At 55.0% G+C, this 20,817-nt stretch overlaps 1 protein-coding gene and 1 long non-coding RNA gene across 6 annotated transcripts in view; one reads left to right on the top strand and one right to left on the bottom strand.

Annotated features, from left to right (window-relative positions):
* Positions 1-587: 587 nt before the first annotated feature.
* Positions 588-1,995, bottom strand: LOC144284740 (uncharacterized). The gene is made up of 2 exons (XR_013353186.1): positions 1,432-1,995; positions 588-782 (listed from the first exon to the last, which is right to left on the bottom strand). It is a non-coding gene; the product is annotated as an uncharacterized LOC144284740 (long non-coding RNA).
* Positions 1,827-20,817, top strand: part of AGAP3 (ArfGAP with GTPase domain, ankyrin repeat and PH domain 3) — a 56,327-nt gene continuing 37,336 nt past the window's right edge. For 4 of the 5 annotated variants that reach the window (XM_077849647.1, XM_077849646.1, XM_077849653.1 and 1 more), the window contains exon 1: positions 2,347-2,692. In XM_077849647.1, the coding sequence (XP_077705773.1) occupies positions 2,362-2,692 (331 nt within the window). In that variant the 5' untranslated portion in view covers positions 2,347-2,361. Of the gene's footprint in view, positions 1,846-2,346; positions 2,693-20,817 lie in introns of those variants that run through there. The other variant, XM_077849648.1, reaches the window with a different exon arrangement.

Below are 20,817 nucleotides of genomic sequence, written 5' to 3'. Positions count from 1 at the left end.
TGCCTTGGGAAAGTCAATTTAGATGTATGACATACAGACCTAACTTTTCTCTAGTTCCTTCCCTTCCATTCATTTGTTTATTCTAGAAACATCTGTTAAAGGTATACTATATGCCAGGCACTGTGCAAGATTATGGGAATACAATGGTGAATCATACAGGTAAACTTATCCCTGCCCTGACATGGCTCATAGAATGATAGGAGAGAGACATGTAGACAAGCCCACTGGTCCTTTTTTTTTTTTTTTAATTTTATTTATTTATGATAGGCACACAGAGAGAGAGAGGCAGAGAGAGAAGCAGGCTCCATGCACCGGGAGCCCGACGTGGGATTCGATCCCCGGTCTCCAGGATTGTGCCCTGGGCCAAAGGCAGGCGCTAAACCGCTGCACCACCCGGGGATCCCAAGCCCACTGGTCCTAACACAGATCTGTTCTGGCTGCTGCGGCAAGGCATCTGAGAAGCTCTTTACCTTCAGCATCTCTCCTGGGAGCTACTGGGTGCAGATTCTTGCTGTCAAGTTCTAGTTACGCATGTAAAAGAGATGTTAGCTATTGCTTTTAGAATTACATAGTATCAGAGCTAGGTGTTCTGCTCAACCACTGTATTTTATTTTATTTATTTTTAAAAAATTTTCAGATTTTATTAATGAGTGACAGAGAGACACAGAGAGAGGCAGAGACACAGGCAGAGGGAGAAGCAGGCTCTATGCAGGGAGCCCGACGCGGGACTCGATCCTGGGTTTCCAGGATCACAAGCTGGGCCGAAGGCAGGCGTTCAACCACTGTATTTTGAAGATGAAACACAGAGAGGGTACAAGACATCAGTAAGGTCAAATGTGTACATAGAACCTGAATCTGTCAGGAGCTATGGAGACCCTTCTTTGGAAGGTACAAGACACTTGGGTGACTGCGTTGGTACTGGGCAGGGTTTTGTGAGTAGCCAAATGGGGGTAACTCTTTGCGGGGAAAAGAATCAGCTCGGCCTGGGAAGTGGAAGTGTGTGTAAAAAGACTGACATGTCCACTGTGCCATAGGACATCTGGGCACAGCCCTGGAAGGCTGACTGGGGCCAGTGCTCTGCACATGCCCTCTATTAGGCATTTTTGGAAAGGCTGAGGATGAGGGCTGGCTAGCAAGACTGCAGGCAGCTTTGGCAATGGGGATGCAGAGAAAGGCAAACATCAAAGGTAGCTCCCTGGCCCCCGAAAGGGTGGAACACAAGATGGGCAAGGGATTGAGGACAATGAAGAGAGCCATGAGGTCTCTGGTGAATCTCTTGAATGCGATGAGTGGGGAAGAAGGCATAATATTGGATTCCTCTCTCTTCTTTGCCCATGTACCAGTGGGTCCAGGGCAGTGGTAGTAAACCACCCCAGTCCCACAGGGGAGTCTTTTAGGAGAAGCCTGAAGATGAGTGGGGGCTTTGCTTACAGTGCCATTTCCAAAGGCCTTGCTGATGAAGCTCCCTGGGAGAACTGGAAATAGAAGCCGGGAACCCAGATTTCCAGGCTCTGTGCTGCAGCCCGCAGCCGAGAGTCCAGGGAGGACCAGAGAGAGCACCTGGGGCACAGGGTGGTCTCCACGGATGATCTCGGGCGGGAACCGGGGATCCCGTGCAGCATGAAAGGCAGGACCGCGTAAGTGAGGCGCAGCTGTGCCTGGGCTGGCGGCCCTTCTCGGCCAATCGGCCGCGTTCATCAGCACCCTCAGGCGCCGGGCACGGCTCGGGCACTGCCCAAAGATCGGACACCCCACCCAGACGGGAGCAGGGCGGCGAAAGAGCCAGCCGGGGCCGGGAGGAGGCCAGAGCAGCTGTCCACTTGGAGCCGGTGGCCCTCGCGGCGGGTGTGGGTGGGGGCTGGAGAGCAGGCGGAAGGGCCAAGGCTAGGTGGGAGGGGCCCGGGCGCCGGGGCTGGAGCGCGCGGCTCGGGGGTGGAGGCTGCAGAGCCAGCGAGCGAGCGAGGGGCGGGGGCGCTGGGGCCGGCGCGCAGGAGGGGCGGGGGCGGCGGGGAGGGGGGCTCGGGCTGCGTGTGCCGGAGCTGGCGGGGGCGGCGGTGCGTGCGCATGACGCGGGGGGAGGGCCCGGGCCGCGCGCTCCCGGTCCCGTTGTTGTTGCCGCTGGAGGCTGCTGCGAGGCAGCGGGATCGCGGCGCGGAGAAGCGCCCTGCAGCGGCGGCCCCAGCGTGCTCGGCGGTGCCTCCTGGCCTCGGCCCCCGGCCCCCGAACTCATGCGCTAGCCCCGCGCCGCCGGCTCCGTAGTCCCGGCCCCGCCAGCCCCGCGCGCCCGCCCGCCACCGCCGCCGCCGCAGCGCCGCCCCGGGCCCCGGCCGGGCCCGCCTCGGGCCCCGCGGCTCCAGAGCCATGAACTTCCAGGCGGGCGGGGGGCAGAGCCCGCAGCAGCAGCCGAGCCTGGCGGCGCCGGGGGGCGGCGGCGGTGGCGGCGGCGGCGCGGGGGGCGGCGGGCAGTTCGGCGGCGCGGGGCCGGGGGCCGGGGGCGGCGGCGGCCCCTCGCAGCAGCTGGCCGGCGGGCCCCCCCAGCAGTTCGCGCTCTCCAATTCGGCAGCCATCCGGGCCGAGATCCAACGCTTCGAATCTGTGCATCCCAATATCTACGCCATCTACGACCTGATCGAGCGCATCGAGGACTTGGCGCTGCAGAACCAGATCCGGGAGCACGTCATCTCCATCGAGGGTGAGCGGAGCCGGGGTCTGCGGGAGATGGGGCGCGGTGGCTCGGCTCGGCCACGCTGTCCGCGTCTGGGGTCCTCGCGCGCCTGAGGTGCCGGCCACGCGGTGTGCTCATCGCCGGCGTTGCAGAGCGGTCGTCCGCGCTTCGCTGTATCTCGTCCAGGGACACTGGGGCTCGGGGCCGGTCCCGTGCCAGGCGACGCGTTTTCTGCTCTTAGTGCTCCACGACGCGAGGGCGGTGTCGCTCCCGGGACAGGTGCGCTCAGAGCCTCAGAGGTGCGGGGGTCTGGGGCCGGAGCTGGCCAGGCATGGCGAGGGAAGGTGGGCGCAGCGGAGGGCCTCGGCGGGCGGGGAGGTGGGGCCGCTGCCCCGGCCCTGCCCCGCGGCGGGGCGGGGGATCGGGCCTCCGGTTAGTGGAGCGTCCGCGGGCCCCGGAGGGTGGCGCTCGCCGCGGCGCCCTTTCCCGACGCACACCCCCTACGTTGCGGCTGCCAGGCGGGCACAGGCCGGGCCTGGCGCGGGGCTCCGGCGGCGCGACCGCGTGGGAAGCGCCGGCCGGTACATCCGCGCCTTCTCCGGGTCCCACGCGCGCCCGGGAGCCACTCGGGAGGCGGGCACGGGACTGCGGGGCGCAGACCGGCCTCCGTGGACACGGCGCCGGGCGTCAAGCGCCAGAACTCCGGGCCCCTGTCCTGCCCAGCGCTCCTTTCCGTGGGCTCTTGGGTCGGGACTTTGGCTGCCAAAGGGGGCAGAGGAAGTGGGTGCACGCTGCTGGCACATATCCGACGACCCCTGATGTGGTGGGGGCTCTCCGCACCCCAGACACCCTGGTGGCGCGGTGACCTTTGAGCACCCAAGGGACAGATGGGCCTCACCCTGGGTCATCTGCTTCCTCTCTGTCCATTTGAGGGGGGATGCCCACCAGCAGGTGGTGGGTTCAGCTTTAGTGGAAACGCTGGGGCGGGGCGGGGGGGGGGGGATTACAAGGGTTTTTTTTTTTTTTTTTTTTTTTTTTTTTGGTGATGACATGGAGTTGTGGGCAGGCCTGGCCACTTCTTGGGCCTCACAATTAGGGTCACATTCCCATCTTGTGTGAGGCTCTGGGGGCTTCTTCACCTGAACACTCCCTTTCTGCTTTTGGAGGTCCCTGCAGCTGGGGAAGGAGCATTCAGTAGTTTGGGATGGGAGTAGAGAACACCATTTGGAGCTGAAGTCTTGCCCTGTTCTTGTAACATTCCGACCTGACTCCCTCTGTCCTTTCCCCAATCCTCTTAGCTCTTTTCTCCCAAGGCTGAGTTCACTGTGAACTAATTAGGCAACAGGAAAACTCATTAACGTGGATCTGAGTAAATGGCCTGAATCACCGTCGTGGCTGGGGACCAGGAGTTGGCATTTGTGTGAGCCCAGGGCCCCAAAGAGAGGAGATGACCAGATTTTCCTCCTAGATCTGAAGCAGGTGGGGCACGACGAGCGACTATTCCTTGCCCTTGCGAGGAAGTAGAAGTTCCCCATCAGCTCTAAAATACCCCCAGCTACTTTTGGTGACAGCCTTGGTGGGATAGGCACAGAGGGAGTGAGGGAAGGAAGACATCTGCGGCAGAGCACTTCCCAGAGCAGGGAGGGGCAGGAATCAGCTGGATTCCCATCCAGCTCCAACTTCCTTAACAGTGACCTGTGACCGCCCTGCCCCCCATCCCCCCAACACCCCCTGGAGGCCCCTGGCAGGGCATCTTCTGTGACACAAAGGCCATGATTCCCAGAATCCACTGAGTCTCATCCCTGCCTTGAATTCAACATGACAGGCAGAATTTCCCCTCCTTGAGCCCCCCCCCCCCCCCCCCCCCCGTGACCAACTTCCCCATTGCGGTTTGGAAGTACCCCATGTTCTGTCTGCTTAGCCTGGAAGCTCCGTATCACCACTGTCGTGAATCCTGGGACCTGATGTCTCACTGTCACCAGGCCCAGCCGTTCCTCACGCATCCGTTCTCAGCTCTCCTGATCCCTGCTTCCCTGCTCTTTCTTGGCAGGGCCTCCCACCTCTTTCTTCCTGCTCCCCCCATTTTTTCCCAGCCTCTCTCCCGGAATCCGTCTTTAGTACCCACCTCACCCCTGCTCCCCCACTTTTGTCACCCAGCTTTTCTGCTCTAGGCAGGCAGAAGAAAAAAAAAAAGCCCAACCCTGAAAACTCCTCCGATTTCTGCCCTATACCCTTCCTGCAGTAGAGCCCCTCCATCTGCCAGACCATATTGCTGCCTTGTAAAGCAGCATCCCCACCTTCTTTTTGGGGGGAGGCAGGGGAGCAGCTTCCCGGGGCGTTTCCCTGCTCCCTGGGAGCCTGAGCGAGCCCCCCTGCTGGGGCCCAGCAGACCTGGGTCCCTGTGTTACATAACGCATCCATCCGTAGCCTGGGAGGCCGCTCTCTGTGTTTACTCCGGCCGAGCCTCTTAGCGGGAAGGGATGATATTTTCCTGGTGTATAATAAGCTTCCGCCTCACTCCGGTAATACTTCGATGAAGGATTTATTCGTCCCAGCTCTGAAGGTGACCTCGGAGACGCAGTCAGAATCTGTTTGGGACTGAGGGAGCCCAGTGGTACCTTGCCCTCCTGTCTTCTCTCTGCTTCATCCGGTCACCTCTAACCCTGTGGCCAGGGCAGGAGGAAGCAGAGGAACAGGGAGCTTTCCTGTTGCAGGATTAGGGGCCGAGGGGAGACAGACTGTTTCGGAAAAGTTCCACCAAAGGCTGAGGAAGGAGAAAAGGTATCCATCCTGCAGTTTTTAAGGAACGAAGGAAGTGTAACTGGGAGCTGGCATGGAGGGTGGGGAGAGAAGACTTAACCACGTGCAGAGCCTCTGAGCCAGCCTCACCTTCCTGGCGGGGACACTGAGGCTCAGAGAGAGGAGGGATCGCGAGTGGCCTCACGGCAGGAGTCTGCAGGAAAAGGAGCTCTTGAGACTGGCTTGGGTTGCCTGGCTGTGTCCTAGAAAGAGGGCTGCAGAGGAACTGGACTCAGGCCAGACAGGGGACAGCCTGGGCGTGTGATACCTGGGCCAAGTGAACCAGGAGCCAGGATGAGCTACTGGGAGAGGTGAGGCTCAGGGTCCCAGCAATTGGCCTGGCCAGGTGGGCTGGTCTCTGAGTAATTGTGAATTCAGGGAGGCATGAATTCAGGCATTCAGATTCAGGGTGGATCCTGCAGGTCCCCAGGGAAGACCAGGAAGCACACGGTGGCCACTGGTGGCCCATGTGGCTGCTACAAGGGCAGGAACTGGGCTTTGTCGGCTGGTGACTTGTTGGTGCCCCCTTTGTTTTTCCTCCAACATTTTTTTTTAAATAAACAAAATAATTGCTTTTGAGCAACCTAGCGGTGGGCAGATTTGTTCTGTCTTTCACCTCACTCTTGGAGGGGTTGCTCCGGCTCTGCTGGCCAGCCACTACGGCCTGAGGCTCTAGTGCTCTGGGACTGCAGGCAGGAGGTGCTGCAAGTTTTCCTGGTGGGCTCAAGCCTAGGTTAGAGAGGGAAGGTGCCCCGAGCTGCTGCAGACAGAGCATCCTGGGCAGGGCTCGGAGGGAGCAGGCAGGGGGGTGCCCACCTCTGCAGCATGCGTCCTGCTTCCTCTGTGTCTGGGGCTGGGATCCTGGCAGCAGCCCCGTGAGGCTGTGAGACAGGTGGAGAGCAGTTGTAGCCATTTGGGAGCCGGGGAAGCTCTCTCCTGGGCTCCTTTGCCCTGTCTGTTCCTTGGGCTGGCCGGTCCCCAAGCTACTGAAACCACTCACCTGGAGGCTTTGCCGCAGTACATGTTTCTACCGCTTCCTGCCAGGGATCTGATTCAGTAGGTTTGAGATGGGGGCCCAGGGACCTGGGTTTGTCACTTCTCCCAGGGTTCTGGTAATTAGCTCGTTTCGGGAATGAGTGCCCGGTGGGGGCCTAGAGGCTTAAGTAGGACTTTGCGCAGAAGAGCTCCAGGAATTCTGAAAAAGAGATGTCCGTGTGGGTGCTAGTGGCCGGGGACAGTCACATTTGTTCCAGATACATTTATTTAGCTCCTACTGTGTGGCCCAGTTGCACAGAGCACAGTGGAAGGCAGGGAGGAGGCGGAGGAGGGGCCCCGCCCTTACCCTGGACCCCAAAGTAGAACAGATTAGCCTGTAGGAGGGGCCAGAACAGGGATTGGGAGTGGTGGGAGAAAACCAGGGCAAAGGTTAGATTCCAGGGAAGACCGGTCCAGACCTCTTCCTTCAAGGTCACGGAGAGGGAGGAAAGCTCACCTCAGGCTGCAGGACCACAGGCAGTGGAGAGATGGGATGTCCCTCCCCCCTTTAGTTCTCTGCCACTGAGCTGCTGCTCTCTGCCAAGTAAAAGACCCCCTGCAGATAAGACAGTCCTTGCTCCTAAGTACTCCGTGGCTACTGGGACTACTTATCTTCCTCTACCGTTGCCTTCTTTCATTGAATGTCTGTGTAAGGCCTGGGGCTCTGGGAGACTTTCTATGCAGACAGAACAGGTTTGCAGAGGCAGCAAGGGCGAGAGAAAGTGTGATGTGGTGTTCCAGGAGCAGCAGGCTTGTCCACATAGCTGGGGCACTGAGTCCAGATGGGACGGGCCAGAGGGAGTTTTTCATGCTTTTTTCTGTATTAATTTATTTATACCTCGCCATGGTCAAGGAGACCACTTGAAATGGCTTGGAATCCTGGAGATGGCCCGTCATGTGAGGGGCGACATAGGAGCATTAGGGCAGGTGTGGCTGAGTATGTGCTCTTGAGGCGGCAGGGTGAGTGGCCTTGGGGAGACCAGGTGGGAAGGGAAGCTCATCCCTGAGCATGTGCACCGTGAACCTCCCCTATGAGCTGTCAGGGAGTCTGTGGCCTCAGAACCACAGGAGTGGAGGGAGTGAAGATGCCCTTCCTGAAAAGCAGGCTTAGGGGAGCTGAGGCCTGGGGGCAGAGTGGGTGGACATGTTGGGGCTCTGACAACTCCAGTGTCCTTATCGGCATCACCCGCACCCCCAGCCAGGAACCTTTGGCTTACCTCATTCTCTTTTTACTATGTAGGTAACTTGAGATGAGTTTAACCAGATTGCTTTCCTTCTGACCTCTAGCTGACTTCCAGGCTGAGGGGTAAAGGGAAGGTAATTTTGGAATAGAGAGCTGAGCCCTAGGGTGATAGAAGCGGGAGAGGGCCGTGACCGGGAGCATCTGCTTGGACGATGTAGGCGTTGGCTGGTACTGCGTTCCGCGGGGTAGCATTCCCTGCCTGCCTGCCTGCTGGAGGTTGCTATAAGGCCTTTGCAACACGTGGCAGGTGTCTTCCCAGGTATGCAAGTATCCTCTCCATTTTGCAAAGCCTGGGATTTAGATTGAGCAACGTCCCGGAGGCCACACTAGAGGAGCAGAAACTGTTTTCCAGCTGCAGGGCTGGTGCTTCCCCCATGGATGGATGGATGGATGAGTGCGCTTTGGTGGGTCAGACTGGATGCCCCATCAGCCCTCCTACGGCGCCTCTCAGGGAAGTTTTCTGACCTTCAGTTTAATTTGAGGACACTTAAAATATAACTTGAGAACTTAGGGTTCCTCCATCCTGCTGTGATCTTCCTCTGAATGTCTTGAATCCCCTACTAAATGGTCGCTCTGGGATGTGTCTGTCCCCTCCCTGAGCAGCGTAGATATTACTGCATATAGCGCATAGGTGCTTGCTCAAGAAACACTTAGAAATGCTTAAACATTTAAAACATTTAAATATACGCGGAAGTGGCGAAAGTAATGCTCATTTGTTTTAACAAATTCAGATGGGGAAGGAAGTAGAAGGAACATGTGCCCCCCACCCCCGGGGGTACCTGCTGCTTGGCAGCCTGATGTGTGTCTTCCCCCATCTGCTTTTCTTTTCTTTTCTTTTTTCTTTTTTCTTTTCTTTTTTTTCTTTTCTTCTTTTATTTCTTTTCTTTTCTTTAATATTTATGCATAAGAGACATGGAGAGGCAGAGACACAGGCAGAGGGAGGAGCAGGCTCACTGTGGGGAGCCCAATGCAGGACTCCATCCCAGGACCCCAGGATTGCAACCTGAGCCCAAGGCAGACACTCAACCCCTGAGCCACCCAGGCGTCTCCTCCCCATCTGTTTTAACCCTACATATATCTGCTCTCAACGACTCTGTGATTGATTTGATATTATTGGCATTTCTCAGCAAAGGTGGGATTTTGGTGGAAAACACTCCTCTGGGAGAATGAAAGCACCTGTGTTCATCTGCTCATCTGGTAGCTCCCTGCAAGGGAATTGGGATACCTGGGTTCTCATTTCTACCAGGTTGTGACTGGCAGGTCACCCCTTGCTTGACCTTTTTTTTTTTTTTTAATTTTTAAAATTTTATTTATTTGTCAGAGATAGAGAGACAGCACTGGTGAGCAGGAGCAGGGGGAGTGGCAGGCAGGGGGAGAAGTAGGCTCCCCGGCTGAGCAGGGAGTCTGAAGCCAGGCTTGATCTCAGGACCCCGGGATCATGACCTGAGCCAAAGGCCGACACTTTACTGACTGAGCCACCCAGGTACCACTTGACCTGTCTTGTTTGAGACTTGAATTCTTTGTGCAGCTCGCGGTGACTCCGCACACGGGTGCCTGGGCCATCTCTGTCTTGGCTCTGCAGCCTCAGGTCCTGCCTCAGGTGCTGCCTGTCTGGGGAGCGCAGGCTCCACTCAGTGCGCCCGGCTGAGCCTGACTTTTTGCACGTAGCACTTTGACAGGCGCTGCCTGGGCGCCCTCAAGAATCTGGTGATTGAAGAGTTCCTGTGGGCCAGATCTGGGCCTTAGGGAGACGCAGGGGGAAATAACAAAACCTCCCTGCGGGGTTGTGCCACATAAGGCTTCACAGGGTCGTGCGTGTAAGGGGCTCCTGGCAGGGCCTGGCGCAGAGTGAGCACACAGTGATGCTCGCCACTATCTTAAAAGGCTGTAGGATGCCCGGGGCCCCTGGGTCGCTTAGTCGGTGAAACATCTGCCTCCAGCTCAGGTCACAATCCCAGGGTCCTGGGATCGAGTCCCACATTGTCTGGCTTCTTGCTCCATGGGGAGTCTGCTTCTCTCTCCCCCTCTGCCTCTCCCCTCTGCTCGTGTGCTTTCTCTCTCTCCCAAATAAATAAATTTTTAAAAATCTTAAAAAATAAAAGGCTGCGATAGGGCACCTGGGTGGTTCAGTGGTTGAGCGTCTGCCTTTGGCTCAGGGTGTGATCCCAGGGTCCTGGGATCGAGTTCGCGTCGGGCTCCCTGCAGGGAGAAGCTCCCAGAGGGAGAAGCAGGGAGCTTCTCCTGTGTCTGCCTGTGTCTCTGCCTCTCTCTCTGTGCCTCTCATGAATAAATAAATAAAATCTTAAAAAAAAAAAAAAAAAAAGGCTGCAGAGCCATACAGTTTCTTACTCATCTTTTTGTGTATAGACCTTTCTATGCTTGTCTGATTACTTCCTTTGGACAAATTTCCAGGAGAAAATGACGAGACTGTCAGGTATGCACATTTTTAGGACTTTTGCAGCACAGCCCGCCTGATTCTAGGGGTAGAGACAGACCACTTGCTCCTTGCCCTACCTCTCTGGGCCCCACCTGCCCACCTTATAGGTTAAAAACACCACCACCACCACCACCCTTAGATGCTTTTCCTTATTTTTTAAAATTTTCTGTTGGTTTGATTACTAGTGAGAGTCAACATTAAAAAACAATTTGGGTCATTTGCATTTTGCTTAAGTCTCTTCAGGTCCCTTATTCATTTTCCAACTTGGTTTGTTGCTCTTTTTGTACTGCATGTAAGATAGTTTTAATTTCTTAATGTAGATTTTTCTGAAGTGAACATTTGTCTGCTGGCAGGGAGCCACAGCCTCAGGCTCTCAGGCAGCACTCAGGCCCAGGGCCAGCTGACCAGGCTGTCCTCCAGGTGCCCAGAGAAGCGACCCCACATCTCATGGTTTCAGGGGAATGTGCCTGTTTCTAGTGGGTGTTTTTCTTTCTCTTGCTTGTCTGTCAGCATCCCTCCTTGCCACTGTTGGTGTGCCCGCCTACAGCACTTTCTCTTTTGCCTTTTAATTTGATATTTGGATGGCTTGCAGTCCCAGAGCCCATGCTCCTGAAGTGGGATTCCAGCCCAGTCCTGGCCTCTGGGGGTGCATGAGTCTGTGTGCCTGGGGGGTGGGCAAAGCTGGGAATCTGGGAGATCTGGACACCACTTGGGGCTTGCCTGCTGTCTTCTAGGGAGGGGCCGATGGACTTCTTGCCTGGAGGATTTTTTGTTAAATGTGCCCTCAGTGAAGGCCTTTGGTGTGAAGAGCTGTGAAGGTTTGGTGGCTTTTAGTTGTTTCAAAGCACTCCTCTGCCTGGTGACAGCTTCTGGACTGTTCTAGACTGCATTGCCTTGGGTGCTGTGGTGGAGTGAATGTTGGGCATCCTTTCTTGTCTGTAGGGCCTGTGTGGGGCAGCAGTTACAAACCTGCTTCTGGAGCCAACCTGCCTGGATTTCAATCCCAGACTTAGTAGTTGGTAGCTGTGTGACCTTTGGTGAGTCCCTTTACCTCTCTGCCTTGCCTTCCTTGTTGCTAAAATGAGGTTCACAGGCACCCATTTCATCACGTGGGTGTGAGGATGAAGTCGGGGAATGCACGCAGAGCTCAGACCAGCACCATTCCCTTGGAAGTACTTGTGTGGTGGGTCCTGGTGCATGACTCATAAGCTAGGTGCTGGTCACACTGCCTTTGCCAGGTGGGAGTGAAGACAGTGAGGGCATGAGAGGGAGTGTGCCTTACATGGTGTCCGCAGCCTGTGGCTCCTCCCGTGGTGCTTAGGGTCCGTGGTGGTGGAGTTTGGGGTAAGTTGGTCTAGCCTGGCGAGCCCCGGGGCAGAGAGCCACCTCAGGGTTTGTCTGAGGTTCCAGGACCCAGACCTGGACCACAGACTGTCACAAGGAATGTGTCACACAGGCCCCCAGCATTGCCTTTATTTGATTGTTTGCCTTTCAACCCAGTCCAGTTCTGTACGTGAGCCTCGCGTGTCAATTTAAATTTTCCTTTTAAGGAAGGTAAAAAGAAAAGTGAAGTGTGTTTTATTTTTTTATTTTTTTAAATTTTTATTTATTTATGATAGTCACAGAGAGAGAAAGAGAGAGAGGCAGAGACATAGGCAGAGGGAGAAGCAGGCTCCATGCACTGGGAGCCCAATGTGGGATTTGATCCCGGGTCTCCAGGATCGCGCCCTGGGCCAAAGGCAGGCGCCAAACCGCTGCGCCACCCAGGGATCCCTGAAGTGTGTTTTAATATTATATTTTACTTAACTCACTATATCTGAAATGTTGTCTTTCCCGCATGCAATCTGAGAAATGATTAATGGGATCTTTTATACTCATTTCTCACACCCCGTCTTCGAGCTCCAACCCCCAGGGACAGGCCACATCTCCAGTGCTCAGTAGCCACACAAGGTCCCTGGCTGTGGTGGTGAGAGGACAGCTCTCGTTTTACCCCTCAATAAACAAAAGAATACCTGTTTGTTATAAAAAGTGAGTACAGAAACGCATCCTTTTTGATTTATCTGTCTAAAGTATTTTTTTAAGGTTTTATTTATTTATTCATGAGAGACAGAGAGAGAGAGAGGCAGGCAGAGGGAGAAGCAGGCTCCCTGCAGGGAGCCCGATGTGGGACTTGATCCTAGGACCCCAGGATCACGCCCTGAGCCAAAGGCAGGCGCTTAACTGCTGAGCCAGCAGCCGTCCCAACCTTTCTGAAGTATTAATAATAACCTGTATGGAGCGCCTGGGGGGCTCAGTTGATTAAGCGATTGTCTGCCTTTTGCTCAGGTTGTGATCTCAGGGTCCCAGGATCGCCGTCCCGCATTGACCTGGCTCCCTGCTCAGCGTGGAGTCAGCTTTGCTCTCTCTCTGTCTCTCACTCCCTCTCTAGTAAATAAATAACATCTTTAAACAACAACAGTAATAATGAGCCTTACCCATAGGTCCTGCTGTTTTCCATCAGCCAGGCAACAAGCGCCCACTTACAGAGCCCCTGCCAAGGCCGGGGGGATCAATTACAAACAGATCCATTGAGAAGTTACTGACTCTGCAGTAGCTTTTGGTCACCGTGTTTCCTGAAAACCTGAAGACCACTGCCGTTGTGAGGCTGCCACCCAAAACCTGTTCACGCCATGGGGTTCTCCTGCTCCATGCTTGGGAGCCACGTTCCTGGGGTTCCGCCCAAGGATGGAAGGTGGGGTGAGAGTCCAGGCCCCGTTCTGCCAAGATGAATGTGTGGGTTGAGGGCCCCTCGCGGGCAGCGCTTGTTCCCGGGGGCTTGGCCACGGGCCTCGGGGCAGCTCTCATCACTCTGCTGTGGCTCCCGCATCCCACGCGGCTGCCTCTCCACCCTTCTGACCTCTCAGCCCCTCGCCTCCCTGTTGCCAGCCTGGAGGGTGATCCTGAATTGGGGTGACGGGGGAGAGACCACGGCAGTTCCCACGGCTCCCTCCACCTGCTGCGGATGGGCCCGTGAGTTCTGGAGCGCTGGTGGCCTGACCCAGCAGAGGACGGGCAGGCTGGCGAGCTGTTGGTGGCTGGGCTCGTGTGAACAGCGCAGTCTGGACCAGCTGGCCTTCTGCGTGTCAGCTTTACACAAGGTCAGACGGAGTGGTGGCTCGTGAGGTGCACCTGGTAGGGGAATGGGGTGCTGACTGCGTGGCCCAGACCACAGCACACAGTTGGAGAAGGGCGAGCCCCACCCTCGTGCTCTGCAGGAAGGCAGCGTGGAAGTGACAGCCCAAGGATTCAAGGTCACTGGTTAGCAGCGGGGGGCCCAGTTGGGCCCCCAGGCTTTTTTGCATCACCTTGACCTCCTTCCAGCACACTAGAGGAGGTGGGCCAGGCGATGGATCCTGCTAGTCACCTGCCCTTCAACCACGACCCAAGGCGGTGGTGCCAAGATGCTGTATGTAACCAGCAAGTCTCAAAATATTTTCTTCACCCTGTCCTGGCATTTTAGGCGGGGCTGTTTTTGTAGGTTTTTTTTGGTTTATGTTTTGCCTTTCATTTATGCTAAGTTATATATGTATATATACGTAAAATAGCGGAATATATATTTATATCCTAGCGGAGAGTTTGTAAATGTATGCCTACTCTTGGAAGACACGTGGCACAGAATAAAGCCCCCCTCAGACAGCAACTCTAGGTTGCCTCCTTGCTCTCAGCCCACTTGCCTCCTGTGGGGCAGGGAGGCTTTCCTTACCTGGCCTGCTCAGAGGTGAGGTTACCATGGCTCACACCCAGGAAAGCGCATCTCATGGCATTGTGGCAATAAAATGCGAGGCTCCTTTACCTCCCTCCTCTTGTTAATGGCAGGAAGGACCCCGATTCTTTATCCAGGAAGCCACCAGGGAATCTGCAGGTGGGGTGGGCTAGGCAGTCCCCTTGTGATATCTTCAGTGGGACATCTCAGAGCGCCCTTGGCCAACCCAAAAAGACAAAAAACATCATTTTTTTCTTCAGAGATTTTATTTATTCATGAGAGACACATAAAGAGAGTTAGAGACACAGGCAGAGGGAGAAGCAGACTTCCTGCGGGGAGTCCATTGTGGGACTCGATCCCTGGACCCCAGGATCATGACCTGAGCCAAAGGTTCAACCACTGAACCACCCAGGTCTCACCACCCCCCCACCTTTTTATTTTAATATTTATTTATTTATTTGACAGAGATAGAGTGACAAGCAGGGGGAGTGCAGAGGGAGACAGAGAAGCAGACTCCTGTGGAGCTGGGAGCCCGACACGAGGCTCCATCCCAGGACCCTGGGATCGGGACCTAAGCCAAAGGCAGAGGCTTAACCAACTGAGCCCCCCGCCCCAGGTACCCCCAGAAACCATCATCTTGCAGGTCTGTAGTTCTCCCCAGACTTGGCACTGTTAGGACGGAGACTCTGTCCTGAACCTATGTTGATGGGTTTTCTTGTCATTTGCTCGGCCCCAGTCCCCTGTCTGGGGCTTTACGCGTCTCAGTGGGCCCCAGTGGCACAGTGGCCCCTCCAGGGGGTGTTCCTGCCCTTGATAGCCTGATGGAGGCACGGGGCAGGCTGGCATCTAAACCTGGTTTGTCCAGCTCCAAGGCCCACCTTTGCAGTTTGGTCCCTCACGGGGCCTGGAGCAGTTGGTGTTCTTACCCAGCTGGCATTTGTCCTAAGCTGGATTCTGCTTCATTTGCTGCTTGCCCTGTGGACACAGAGCCCTGGGCCAGTCTTGGGTGGGCCTCCTGGCTGCAGCCTCTTACCGGGCTGGCAGAGAATGCTTGACCAACAACTCGGAGGCCTCCCTGCTCTGTACCCAGCCCAGGAGCCCTATTGGGCACTTAAGGTCCTTCAGGGAGCCTCCTGCCCGTATGACTGTGTTCCAGGGCTTGGTGCTGCCCAGGGGGCCGTCTCCCAGCCAGGGGGGGCCCTGCTGGCCTGGGGAGCCGGGGCAGGTGGAGCTGTGGGCTCTCAGTCCCCTGGTAGCCACCCGGGAGCAGGGCTGGAAGTTGAGAGGCCTCAGGGTGGGGGCAGGTGTTCTCCTGGGGCCCTGTGACTTCTCTCAGGCCGGAGTGTGGGGAGGGGTCTCCCCGGGGGTCTTTGCAAGGCTGCCTTGGGCCCAGGCTGCGGATGTGCATGGAGTGATGGCCGGAGGGTGGAGGTGTGTCCAGTCCTCTGTCCTTCCTCTTGGAGTCCACGTTCCCCCCAAGGGATCGGAACTGGGTCAGAGCTGGGGGATTGTTGAAAACATGGGGGTCCTGCGTTTTAGCGTATGTTTCTGACATGTCAGCTGGCTTTGGCCCTAAAAGCCGTTCCCTGTCTGGTAAGGAGGCCTCCCTCCATCAGGCCCTGGTTGGTGGAGGTGGCCGAGGAGCCAGCTACTGGCTGAGGGCCAGCCCTGAACTGGCCCACCCTGTGTGACCCGCGCTGCAGGGTGGCTGGACAGGGTGACTGCAGCTGAGGCCCTGAGGGCGGCCTCCCTCCTCCCCGGAGCCTCGGATGTTCATGGAACTGGCACTAAAATAAATCGTGTCTGAGAAAAGCGTGTGTACCTCCGGCTGTAAGCAGGTCCCCCCACTGCCACCCGGTGGGGAGGGACGGCTAGTGGGCGCCGCGGCAGCCCGGCTGCTTTGATAGGCACTGTGAGACACTGTTTTACCGGAATACTGATTTTATTATGAAAATTGCTGGCACAGTGTGTTTTTAAACTATTCAGATGTGCCACCCCACACGGTGGCACTTCGTATTTGTGCTGCAAATGTGCGAGATTGACAGCTCTTGCAGCGGGTGTGGGGAGTGGCGAGGCTCGTAGTTCAAGGCGACAGGATCTGATCTGGGACCTCAGAAAGAATGGTCCTAAGCAGGTTCACTTCCTGTCAGTGCCCGGTGCATGCCAGCCACTGCCCTGCCTACCCCCTCGGTGTTCTCTGGACGTCCCCGCAGGGCGCGCGTTACCCCCATTCTGCAGATGAGGGCGTGGAGATGAAAAGGGACGCGCTTTTAGTGGCAGAGGCAGGACGGGACCCAGGAAGGCTGGTCTCAGAGCCTGTGCTCAGGGCCCCCAGGTGCTGCTGCACCAAGAAATACATCCAGCTCTTAAAATACAGGAGAAGGGGTGCCTGGGAGGCTCCATCGGCGAAGCGTCTGCCTTCGGCTCAGGTCGTGATCCCAGGGTCCCAGGGTCGAGCCCTGTGTTGGGCTACCTGCTCAGCGGGGAGCCTGCTGCTTCTCCCTCTGCCCCTCCTCCCTACTTGTGCTGTCACTCACTTTCTCAAATAAATAAAAATCTTTAAAATAAAATACAGAAGAAAATCCAAAGAATATTGTCTCTTGGAATAAGAAGGCTCTTCTGAAGCCAGATAGGAAACCTAGGATATATAGAGGAAAAGATGGGACAGATCTTCTCCCAGCTTTTTATTTTGAAGAATCAGCACCTTGAAAGGCATTTGCTGCCCCCCCTTCACCTCACATTCTTGGCAACGGAGGAGCGGTCGGCAGCTGCACAGGGTGGCACTTTGCCGAAGGCTCTTCAGCTGGCATCTCCCAGCATGGGCACATTCTTGCGTGTAACAGAACACCAGTGTCACCCCCGAGGGAATTGACAGGAATCCTCTGACATCATTCAAGAGCTCACCATAACCAGATTTCTCTCCGTTTCCTCCAAATACCTTATATACCCTTTTTGTTTTTCTACAAATCAGGATGGGATGAGGATGCAACAGGATCTGGTGAGATGCTTTTTCCTGGCACACAGACTCTTGAAGGGGCTGGGCCAGATTTCTTTTCTTTCTTTCTTTTTTTAAATTTTATTCATTTATTCATGAAAGACACATAGAGAGAAGCAGAGATACAGGCAGAGGGAGAAGGAGGCTCTCCATAAGGAGCCTGATGTGGGACTGGATCCCAGAAACCCGGGATCATGACCTGAGCTGAAGGCAGATGCTCAACCGCTGAGCCACCCAGGCATCCCATGGGCCCGATGTCTTGTAGAAGGTCTGTGCCCTGGGTTTGGATGAATCAAAGTTCTCCCTCTGTCCTGGCGTGATGTCCAGGCGCTGATGAGATCCGGGTTAAACTCCTCTTCTGGGATTACCCCCTGCTGCGTCACATCTGGTCCTGCTGTCAGTGATGGTAGGGAGCTAACAGTCTGGAAGGTCCATTTCCACCCACTTAGTGATTGCTGAGTGATCTGAGCGCTGGGGCTGGGGCATCTCAGAAGTCAGCTGCTCCCAGGGAACCTGCACTCCCTCAAGGGTGGGAGGGGGAATTGTATGTGTCTGTGACCCTTGCCTGCATCAGGTGTATTGGGGGGGGAGGTGGCCATGTGCTGATTTTCTCAGGTGCGTGTTCCTTCCGTGAGTCCTCGCTGGTGGTGGTCCAGGGTTGAGAGGTGCGTTGTCCCAGCCCACCTGTTTTTATCATCGCTCTTGTCTCACGGATTGTCGTCATCGTCATCGTTGTTCAGATGCTCTAATATAATCAATTACAAAATTAACAGATGTAATTACATTTCTGTGGAGTAGAGTAGGAAAATTCGCTTTCACGTACATATGCCAGTTAAATGCTTCAGATGCCTGTGACAGCAGCCCTGCAAACTGTGAAGAAAAGGATCTTTTACATCCTGCAGGCCAATGGTCAGAGCAGAGGACCAGAAAGACAGTTCAGAGGAGAGGAAACGCACATTGTTGGTGATCGTGAAAAAGATCCTTAGCCTCACGCGTAATCTGGGACCCAGAGCAGAAGAGAAACAAGGTCCTGGGCTCCCCTGTCCCATAGCAGAAGGCAAATGCCCGATGCTGGTGCGAGGCCGGTGCTGGCCACCTGCTGGGCTGGAGGGAGATGGCCGGGGACGATGAGGGAGAAGCCATTGGACGCCATCCATTAACGCAAAAAAATGTGTCTTTGAACCCAACTGTCCTACTTTTTCCCCCACGCAATGAGTTGGGGAACGGTAGGATGAGGGTGGAGCGTCGGTGCTGTGAATACCGTGAAGCCAGCAAATCAGGGTGAGTGAAAACCGTGCCCACGGACGGGGCAGGGACACAAGAGCATCTGGGAAGTGGCTGTGCACTCAGGCTGTGCCAGAGGCTGGATCCTGTTGTGGTGGAGGGACTGGTTCTTCTGGAAACTTTCACCCATAGGGAAGGCCCCTAGGGGGCCAAAAGCAGTTTTCTTTTCTTTTCTTTTCTTTTCTTTTCTTTTCTTTTCTTTTCTTTTCTTTTCTTTTCTTTTCTTTTCTTTCTTTTTTCTTTTCTTTTCTTTCTAGATTTTATTTATTTATTCATGAGACAGAGGGAGAGGCAGAGACATAAGCAGAGAGAGAAGCAGGCTTCATGCAGGGAGCCCGACACGGGATTCGATCCTAGGACTCCAGGATAATGCCCTGGGCTGAAGGCAGGTGCCAAACCACTGAGCAGTTTTTGGAGTGTGTTGTGAAAGTGGTTTTATACCCCCAAATTGTAAAAAGATGGACAGTGAGGCAGCCGCGGTGGCTCAGCAGTTTAGCGCCACCTTTAGCCCAGGGCGTGATCCTGGAGACCCGGAATCGAGTCCCACGACAGGCTCCCTGCAGGGAGCCTGTTTCCCCCTCTGCCTGTGTCTCTGCCTCTCTCTGTCTCTCAAGAATAAATAAATAAACTCTTAAGAAAGATGGAAAGTGTGCATTTATTATATGTAGTAGTCATAACCCACTTTCCTATTCTGTGTCTCAGCCAGAGCTGGAGTTGGAAGGCTCTTGTGAGTCCTTGTTAGGAGGCGTGGTGATCCCAGAGCAGCTGTGGATGTTGGGGGCTAGGGGCTGGGCAGAGCGGGGACTTGGGGGGCCGAGCCTTCAGCCAGGACAGTTGCAGACCTGCCTGTGTTTCTGGTGAGCCACGTGTCCCTTCTGTGTGCAGCCATCATCCCCAAGAGCAATGGCTCTCTGCTCCTAGCATCTTTTTCTTTTTACAGAAGTTGTGTCCTCCCTTTGAACGCTGTAGACAACAGAGTAAATAAAACAGACACTTGGCAGAAAAATAGAAGCACAAAAAAATCCCTGTAGTCCTGACTGCCACAGGTCAGCCAGTGTTCTCCTTGGGATGTGATCCTTGCATGTGGACCCATGGTACATCAGCCTTGCTGAAAAAAACAAAAGCAAAAATAGATCCTAAATGTCACCACCTGTGTTAGGTAAAACAAGGTGGCTCAGTCTGCCCTAGGCTCAGGACGTGATCCTGGGGTCCTGGGATTGAGTCCTGCATCGGGCTCCCTGCAGGGAGCCTGTCTCTCCCTCTGCCTATGTCCCTGCCTCCCACTCTGTCTCTCTCATGAAAAAGTAAATAAAATCTTAAAAAAAAAAAAAAGGCTTTGCAGACGTATCTTAAATGGTTACACCTTCTGGAGATGTGGTCGCTTCCTTCCTTATTTCTATGTTGCTAGGTGTTTTGTGTTGCTTTCATTTTTTGGTTGTGTTGGACGTCTTCAGGCCTCTGTCCTTTCCTCTGTGTCAGATGGGCCCCGTGGCGGCGCGGATTCTGGGGGCAGAGCCTGTCTTCTCGTCGTGCCCCTGGCCAGCTGCTCTCGGGGCCAGAGGGCCCACTCCTCACACACCAGCCAGCTGCAAAGCAAGGGCTCTGGAAAGCGAGAAGCAGAATTTCATTCTTATTTCTGTTTGAATAACAAGTGCAAATGAATAGTTTCCACTTGTGTTGGCCATTTGTCCTTTCTCTGCTCACATGGAGGTTTTACGTTTTACGTTTGGGTTTTTTTTTTTTTTTTTTTACGTTTGGGTTTTTTAAGCAACATTTGTGCTACTAACCTGTTGACATAGCCACTCCCCCTCCAGGTGTCAGTTTCCCTTTAATTCTATTTTTCTTAGGGTTCTTAAAATTTTTAATTGTTCTGGATTTTTTATTTTTATGTAGTTGGACCTATAGATTTTCTCTCTCCTATCCTTTATTTTTTTCTGTTTTTAAGATTTTATTTATTTGTTTGAAAGAGAAGGAGAGTGAGTACCCAGAGGGAGAGGAAGAAGCAGACTCCTTGCTGAGCAGGGATCCCAGGACCCTAAGATCGTGACCTGAGCTGAAGGCAGACACTTAACCAACTGAGCCACCCAGGGGCCCCTCTCCTGTCCTTTAAATTTGAAAAGCCTTGTGGCATATTCCTTCTGGCCTCCCCCTTTGACAGTGTATCCTCTTCTGGTTCATCCCCCCTCATGCAGACTTCTGTAGCTGAGGAGCTTTTCCAGGCTGCCCGGCCCTACATTGTGGGCTCAGCTTGGCTGTGGTAGGTGGGGGGCTTGGATAGCTGAGGTCTCAGGCTCCAGGGAACATTGTGGGCACTGAGGGGGTGTAAGGAGGGTACACGGAGCGGCCCTCTGTCCCTTCCATGCGCGGGCTGGCACAGTGCTTGGGCACTACCACCGGGTATGGGCCGTGGAGACCCTGCAGGGAAGCTCAGAAAGCTTGTGCCCCCCCCACCCCCTGGAAGGAAAGCATCTTCAGCTCAGAAGGGTGTTCCATGGACTCCTCTGCTCCCTGAACGGCCTCTTTGTGGCTCTGTCTACATGGCATGAAAGTGAGGTGTGCTGAGGGCTCATCAGCCCCAAATAGCCTCTTTTGAGTATCAGCAGTAACCACTTGAGAT

This window comes from Canis aureus, chromosome 15 (assembly GCF_053574225.1).
Source record: "Canis aureus isolate CA01 chromosome 15, VMU_Caureus_v.1.0, whole genome shotgun sequence".
Classification (NCBI taxonomy): domain Eukaryota; kingdom Metazoa; phylum Chordata; class Mammalia; order Carnivora; family Canidae; genus Canis; species Canis aureus.
This window is presented reverse-complemented; position numbering and strand designations above follow the sequence as displayed.